Genomic DNA, 8,937 nt, shown 5'->3' with positions numbered 1-8,937 from the left:
GTGTTGCTACCCATGCTGTGTTGTCATGTGTTGCTGCCTTGCTATGTTGTTGTTTATGGTCTATGTAGTGTTGTCTCTCTTGTCGTTGTAAATAAGAATTTGTTCTTAACTGAATAGCTTAGTTAAATAAAGGTTCAATAAAAATAAAATGTAAGGGATTAAGGGGATTGGATGCATGTAGACGCCCCACAAGAGAGTGGAGCTGAATGGAGAGCGAGAAGTTCTCAGCTGAGTTTATAAAACTGTAAAAATAGTGTTTAATGTACAATATTTTCAACAAAATTAGGTTGCTTTTACACCTGTCCCTATTGCAGAATGCAGCCTTTTGACACAGCATGTACTAATGCCAACTTTCATCCACATTTGCATTGGTCCCCTCGTTTGGTGATTGGCATTTAGGCTGTGACCACGAAAATGCATCAGACAGACCTACAATACGTTTTAGCAGGGAAGTTTGGTTAGGTGACCTTATTGTAATTATGAAAATAATTTTGTCAAACAGATTGTGAACCCAAAATTGTAATTTAGATTCTAGAGTGGGGACAATGAAAATACAAATAATTTGGTTAAGAGTGTAGGGGCAGATTTATGTAATCTTGTTTTGGCGATTTAGTTTCTATTTACTTCCTTTGATTCTTAACAATGGGCTAAAATATAGGGTAATTACTGTGCTTGTCAGCAAGGACACTACTGTTATTCCCCAAACTTATTTTATTATTCCACTTCTTCCCAATTTTGCCATTGTAATCACATATTTTAAATCTCATGTGCCTACTTGTGTCTTTGAAAATTAATTATGTGAGGCAATGTATCTGTGCAGCCATTCATGGAATTTTTTAAAATAAGTTATACAAATAAAGACAGGGTATTAAATGCTCCAGGAATCAAATATAATTTTTGCCATTTTAGTTTTGTGCACATGCTAGGCAGCTCAAAAACGCGTCATATGTTGTCTATGTAGAGTACGGTGATGACAAGGATCTTCAACTAGTAGGCTTAAACCACCTGAATATTAATATTCATTAGATTTTTCTTGAAGGTTTGAGAAATTAATGGTTATAACAAGAACATTTTTCAAACACCCATCACTTGGGAAACATAGATCAGGGGTGGCCAACCCTCCTGGGGAGCAAGCAAGAGTTTCTTCCAGCCCCATTTTAAAGAGATTGTTCACCCAAATTACAAAATACGAAATGTTTGTGTCCTTATCTTGAAAGCGGTCTATGGACAAGGAGACCGCAATGTATGATTTGGTTCCCCACTGCCATTAACCATTCATATTTCCTGTGCAGAGCCTTGGTCTTTCTACCTGACAACAGGGATCAATCCCTGCTTCCAACCTTCGTACTATTTCTGGTATTTGCCTGTCTTCCGATCTCATTTCATTACTGTCAGAATAAACTGTCAAACCACCTAAAAATATGCACAAAAAATATTATTATATTTTAAATTTCATCCCCCAAATATCGCAAAGTAACAAAGTAATCCAATTTTGAGTATTAATTTAATGTTCAAAGCATACTGAATACACCTGATCTGTGTTTTAATTTTATTTTTTAAATCCACTCTGGTCATAGTCCTAATGTCAAAATGCCTAGGATTGCAGGAAATTGGCTTTGAAACAGTAGGCTACTATTTTCCCTGTCTATGGGGTTGTACTAGGGGAGAATGAAATTCACATAGAAAATCTCACCCCAAGCATTCTTCAAAAGTTGGTAGCCCTGTTCTTATGTTATTGAGCATGAACTGATATTTTGCTGTTGTGTAGATAGTGATATCTTCTCATCCCAAGACATGAAATGCATCCAAATCAGGCGTTCTCAGTCTGCCTTTAAATAATAAAATAAAGCATTCCCTTATATTTCCCTACATGTCTGAGTAGGGCTAATGGTATGAAAATGTTTGGTCACAGTATTAACATGCCACAGCATATCATCAGAGAACAAAGAATGTGTTATTTTCAGCTAGCCTATATGCTAATACTTTTTGGCTTATTTCCATGCATTTACTACAATTCACTTTTCTTTTTGACCTGCACTGTTAGAGGAATTTTACTGTACCCTGCAATTAAATCTGCAACCTTGTACATGTCACTAATAAACGCCACAATATAACAAGGACAATGTTGAGGAAGTTTAAACAGGATACTGTAAATTATTTACTTTTTCGATAAATTAGTCATTTTAGCTGAAGGATCTATATATATGCCTGTTATCCTATCTGCCAACCCTTTATCTTCTCTGGACAAGAAACTGAAAGGAAACTGCATTCCCCACATTGTTCAAATGTTCGCTAAACCATGGGGAAGGAGCATGATCTTTCTATTTCCCTCTCTCTCTCTCTCACTCTCTCACACACACACACACACACACACACACACACACACACCTGACTCACCTCACCTGGTATGCTTTACTCATTAACTCACTGGGAAGTCCGGAGGAATCCAAAGACAGGAGTCATGATTCATACTGTCACCTTGCCTGGATAAGATGTCACAACGAAATGCCAACTGTAAAGATAAAGTTGCACACAAAATGCACAATGTCATCAATTCGATTAACACACACTACTGTTTTCCATTGGGTTGGACTAGTTGTTTGACAAGGCAGAACACTCATCACTTACATTTACTTACATTTACATTTTGATTCAGTGATTCACTAGTATTAATTATGAGTCACTATTACTGTAGACATGTCAGAATAAGGCTGTATCATAGACATGTCCATTCTTGTCTGCTCATGCCCATTGCTCAGTGTTTGTGTTTCCAAAACTCCTGCCCTGTGGAGTTTTAGGGATTCCCATACATGCCCTCCCTCCACCCTGTCCTCCTCCCTTCCCCCAGTAAGATGCAGATTATGGGCTTTAAAGTTGAGTTTTCCCTGAAACTCCCATCCACCCAACAGACATAATCTAACTGCAGTGTTGTGAAAAAGGTTTATATTCCAATGTTATGAGACATTTTTTGCAGAATATAGTTCATGGAGATTTGCTGTTCTCTTTGTTGTGAAAATTAAACTATTCTCAGGCTGAAACCTGTATGTGTGTCTTTTCTGCACGCACACTCAATATTACTGTTTATGTGCAGATAACCCAGGGTTGTGTAATAACACGGTCTCCCATCTTTCCATGCACAGACGTTGTTGTTCCTCAAAAAGTACTTCATGTGCCAGGAGTTTCCTACCACGTCCGGTCCACTCAGTCATGTGACTCCATAGAACATCTAAAGAGAACATGTCAAAAAAGGACTATCATAACATGAGATAAAGGAAAGTAATGACCTTACATACCTAGACTTGAATTAAAGTCAGATTAATCATACGGTTTTGTGCCACAGTGGAATAAACATTTATTTTATTGCACTTTAGGTAATACTTGCCACCGACCTTGTCAAATGATTAATTGTCTTGCTAAACAGGTTATTGATCAGATCATGGTTCACCCATACAGACAGAGAGACTAAAAATGGCAACAAACTGGTCTTTTTTTCAAGTTCAGCTGGGTCATTTCAGACGTGTCAGTCATTAGTCATGTTCTGTCAGTAAGGTCAGATAAACAGTGGTTACCACCACTAGTGTGTCTGTTCCTGTCAGTGTGGTCTGGTAACACATGGAGACAGTTGATGTGTATGATTGTGTTTCTTCCCATGTTGTGCAAATAGAAAGACCCCTGGATTTCACTGTGTTGTTCACACCACACACATTAAACAATAGTCGATTGGCATCAAGGATAAATACAGTGTATTCGGAAAGTATTCAGACCCCTTCCATTCTTCCACATTTTGTTACGTTACAGCCTTATTCTGAAATGGAAGAAAACATTTTTTCCCCTCGTCAAACTTCACACAATACCACATAATGACAAAGCGAAAAACATTTGCAAATGTATTAAAAATATTTATTTACATAAGTATTCAGACCCTTTGCTATGAGACTCAAAATTGAGCTCAGGTACATCCTGTTTCCATTGATCACCCTTGATGTTTCTACAACTTGATTGGAGTCCACATCTGTGGTAAATTCAAATGATTGGACATGATTTGAAAAGGCACACACCTGTCTATTTAAGGTCCCATAGTTGACAGTGCATGTCAGAGCAAAGACGAAGCCATGAGGTCGAAGGAATTGTCCGTAGAGCGCAGAGACAGGATTGTGTCGAGGGACAGATCTGGGAAGGGTACCAAAAAAGGTCTGCAGCAGTGAAGGTCCCCAAGAGCACAGAGGCCTCCATCATTCTTAGATGGAAGAAGTTTGGAATCACCAAGACTCTTCCTAGAGCTGGCCGCCCGGCCAAACTGAGCAATCAGGGCTGAATGGCCTTGATCAGGGAGGTGACAAGGAACACGATGGTCACTCTGGCAGAGTGAGCAGAGTTCCTCTGTGGAGATGGGAGAAACTTCCAGAAGAACAACCTTCTCTGCAGCACTCCACCAATCAGGCCTTTATGGTAGAGTGCCCAGACGGAAGCCACTCTTCAGTAAAAGGCACATGACAGCCTCTTTGGAGTTTGCCTAAAGGCACCTAAAGGACTCTCAGATCATGAGAAAGAAGATTCTCTGGTCTGATGAGACCAAGATTAAACTATTTGGTCTGAATGCCAAGTGTCATGTCTGGAGGAAACCTGGCACCATCCCTACGGTGAAGCATGGTGGTGGCAGCATCATGCTGTGGGGATGTTTTTCAGCCTCAGGGACTGGGAGACTTGTCAGGATTGAGGTAAAGATGAACAGAGCAAAGTACAGAGAGATCCTTAGAGAGAACCGGCACCAGATCACTCAGTACCTCAGACTGGGGGCGAAGGTTCACCTTCCGACTGGACAATGACCCTAAGCACACAGCCAAGACAAAGCAGGAGTGGCTTCGGGACAAGTCTATGGATGTCCTTGAGTGGCCCAGCCAGAGTCTGGACTGGAACGCGATCGAACATCTCATGGGGAGACCTGAAAATAGCGGTGCAGCGACGCTCTCCATCCAACCTGACAGGGCTTGAGAGGATCTGCAGAGAGGAGGTGCTTCAACAAAGTACTGAGTAAAGGGTCTGAATACTTATGTGAATGGTATTTCAGTTCTTTTTTTTTAATACATGCAAACATTTAAAAAAAAACTGTTTTTGCTTTGTCATAATGGGGTATTGTGTGTAGATTTATGAGGAGATTAAAAAAAGCAATAATAAATTTTAGAATAAGGACGTAACATAATAAAATGTGGAAAAAGTCAAGTGGTCTGAATACATTCTGGATGCACTGTAAGCAGACATAGAACTGCATTACAATTAGGAAACTCCTATGTCTCATTAGGCCTATCATTGTACAGAGAGATTAAATATTTGACAAAATAAAATGTATTGACATGCCTACTCAGCCAACGTATGATCTATTCTGCAAGTAGCCAACTACATGCACTATAATCAGGCAAAATTATATTTAGCTTACTTTTAATCAACTAAATGAGTGAATTGTCTTGATTTTATTTAGGCTATTATTTGCATTTATGTAGGATTATGCACATTTCTCAAAACTTCAAATGCCCTCTGCAATGTTCTAACATAAACCTAATCTGTTTTTTTTAAGGGGGTTCGTTTCATGTTGGATAAACGGCCACAATAATGATAATGCAGAATTGAAATATGTGACAGTGCAATCCGCCTGGAAATCCCCCACCCTGTGTTGACTCCTCCCCCTCGGGCAACAATAATTTAATGCTGGTGTATGTAAAGTTCTGAATTACAACCAACACAGAAGTCAGTGTCAATGGACCTTCATAGAGCGAGAATCCTCAACCACATGGATTGTAACACTGATGGTCGACATTCTAAGGATGGGAAAGTTAAATCTTTCAATGAAGAGCGGCTGGACAGTGGCCTCGACTCTCTCAAAGATGAGGAATATAAAGTTGTCGTCTGTGAGCTCGAGCGTCTTCGCGTGGATTGTCTCCCACCGCAGAGAGACGAATGCGGCAATGAACCGTGGAAGGAACACATTTCAGAGGATGGAGACACGTACGTTGAGAAACTATAATACCATCTGTGGACATTCAAAAAATTTTCCATGTCAGAAGATAGTTACACCAAGTCTACTATAAATAATGCATTGTTATTGTTATTTTTAGGCTACATAGGTAACCTAACGGACAGCTCGTTGGGCAATTCGACTAAGGGTCCTGGTTGAAATACCCGAGCCGACAAAAGTGAAAATCAATCGATGTGCCCTTAAGCAAGGCACTTAACTCTAATTTGCTTCAGGGGCGCCTTACTACTATGGCATACCATGTAAAACAATACATTTCACTGCACCTATCCGGTGAATGTGACAATATAAAAACAAATGTACGCTTATTTTTTTTAGTTGAGTAATTTTTGCGCATATGTGGGTGTCTTCCTGTGTGCAACAGTTATTATTAGCATTTGCATGCAAAGCAGCCTCTAAACAATGCACAAGGAAGGTATTGGGGGGAGTTACAGTCAGAGTGATTATTATGGTCATTGTGGACTGTACGTAAACAAAAGGCTATCAGAACGGAATGTACTATGGCCGGGGGTCAAATGGGCGGCGCTCACACTCTGCCCCAGCCGGGAAAGTCCCAGGCCTCGTGCCAGAAACCACGCGCTGCAACGTACGCCAGTGCGTCAAGCCACCGCTAGTAGAAATAGCTTGAGGGGGATTAAGTGTGAAGTCTATGAAGTGCTGCCGTTAAAGTGCTGCTCATTAAACATTTTAAACCCCTACATGTCATATGCATGTTAATTTATTTTGTTTAGTAATCTGAGCAGTTAAATAATACATCCCTTTTTTCTTATTTATTTAAAAAAATCTATGCAGGCTTCTCCACCTTGCCATTATCCATGAAGCCAAGGACTGTGCAAGGAAGATGATAGAGCTGTCATGCAATGAGCCTTTCCTCAATCAATATAACCACCAGAGACAGGTAAATACAGCTAAAACCTGCACAAATAGATGCATAGGTAGAATACCAGGTGTATGTGTATGTACGAGAGAGTGAAGTATATGCACACTTACAATAATGTTTTTTTGTGTGAGACCCATACTTCCAGTTCCTAACCAAATTCCTCCTCCCCCATAGACTCCTCTCCACCTGGCTGTGATCACAGAGCAGGCTGAGATAGTGGAGCGTCTCCTGAAGGCTGGCTGTGACCCCACGCTAGTGGACGACAGTGGTAACACAGCCCTTCACATCGCCTGCAGGAAGGGCTCTCTCACCTGCTTCAGTGTCCTCACCCAGACCCAGGGCTGCTCTACCCAGCTCCCAGCCATTATGGCCACGCCAAACTACAGTGGTAAGAAGGGTCTAGTCTATTTTCTGTTACTTGTTTCAGCTGGTAGGGAATCTGTGGCCATACTGAAACTAAGCAATTACTAAATAATGTTTAACAACTGCAGTAATTACAGTTACTACACAGGTATAAGGGAAGCTTCATGTAAAATGTTATCCTTTTCTCTGACCATTGGTCTTCCTCTGCTCTCTGTTTCAGGTCAGAACTGTTTGCATCTGGTCTCTATCCATGGCTTCCTCTCGCTAGTGGAGAGCCTTGTTGATCTCGGAGCTGACATCGATGCACAGGTATGCATGCAACAGCTTAGTCTTTCTTCAACCCTACCCTCACAAAAGTCCACTCATTTGACTATAATGTCATGCACATTTAGAAAAAGCATCCAGATGATGTGTATTTTCCATTAACTTATTTGGTACTTGTTTGTCCCTTGGTGTTCCAGGAGCAGTGCAATGGCCGCAGCCCTCTCCACCTGGCTGTTGACCTACAGAACCTGGACTTGGTGCTGCTCCTGGTCAGTAAAGGGGCGAATGTCAACAGCCTGACCTATGGCGGTCACACGCCGTACCACTTGACATACGGACGCCAGAACGCCTCCATCGAAAGGGAACTGTATGAGCTGACAGCTCAGGAGCTGAGAGAACTGCCAGACAGTGAGTCTGAGGACAGTGAGGAAGAGGAGGGACAGTCTGATGATGAAGTGGTGAGTGTGACTTAAATCTGATTTGAGTTTATTTGGACTGTGAGTGTGTGACACATCTCTACTGTGTGTGATTTCTTATGTAGGGTATAGGGTTTTGTCATATAGTTGTGTAGTGATACTAAACTGTGAAAATGGTTCAGCATATCTAGCTGTATGTCATGAGTGAACCCAGCAGATTAGACATTTTAGATAGTCATGAGTGAACTTGGCTCTAATCCACCTTCTCCTTTCCTTTCGCAGGTGACATGTTGGTATGATGACGTTCAATGGAATGGGTGCCATTAGAAAATAGACCACAGAACCTCCAAAGAACAGTAGTACAGGCAGAGACAGAAGCTCATCTGTGCACAGGCTTTAGCTTTGGTACAGTAGCATGCCGAAGTGGTGCCAACCTCAGAGGTAGAGGATGGCAGAAGACTGGTACAGCAGGGGTACAACAGACTGAGAAAGTGATGATGGACAGTGTGAACCACTGAGAAGATGCCAGATAAACAAAATGGATGCCAATAAATAAGTCTTTATGGCTCTGAAAGAGACTCATTATCACAGCATACATCCAACCAACGATGTAATAACACCTACATGTATTATATTGTAAATGGATGTGAATACAAAGATTTATATTTTTAAATGTGTAAAGTTTGACTATTGTAAATGATTTCCATTGTTTGTGGAAAGGTAAAGCAAGCCACACACTCCAGTAAATTAAAACAATACATATTTAACATTGCCTTGATTTCTGGTGTTTTTCCATCTGTTGGAGATTGATGAAAAATATGGTAATTTTTCAGAACTCAGTCATACCTCTTTACGAGACTGAATCATGCAATTATTGTTAAATAAATTACACAGATGCTGAAAGGTCAGTGTTAAAGACTAACACACTATTATGCAGATAAAATGGCACATCACAAATGCCCGAACAGAATAAGGGACTCAAGTCC

General features: G+C 40.7%; 1 protein-coding gene across 1 annotated transcript; it reads left to right on the top strand.

The window, feature by feature from the left end:
- The first annotated feature begins 5,702 nt into the window (after positions 1-5,702).
- Positions 5,703-8,723, top strand: nfkbiab (nuclear factor of kappa light polypeptide gene enhancer in B-cells inhibitor, alpha b). Its single transcript, XM_024430314.2, has 6 exons — positions 5,703-6,000; positions 6,821-6,926; positions 7,083-7,296; positions 7,492-7,580; positions 7,733-7,993; positions 8,234-8,723. The coding sequence occupies exons 1-6, from the start codon at positions 5,753-5,755 to the stop codon at positions 8,276-8,278; spliced, it is 963 nt and encodes a 320-aa protein (XP_024286082.1). The 5' UTR covers positions 5,703-5,752; the 3' UTR covers positions 8,279-8,723.
- The last annotated feature ends 214 nt before the right edge of the window (positions 8,724-8,937 follow it).

The sequence above is a fragment of the Oncorhynchus tshawytscha genome, linkage group LG08 (genome assembly GCF_018296145.1).
Source record: "Oncorhynchus tshawytscha isolate Ot180627B linkage group LG08, Otsh_v2.0, whole genome shotgun sequence".
NCBI lineage: Eukaryota > Metazoa > Chordata > Actinopteri > Salmoniformes > Salmonidae > Oncorhynchus > Oncorhynchus tshawytscha.
Note: the sequence above shows the minus strand (reverse complement) of the source record. Positions and strands in the feature narration are given on the sequence as shown.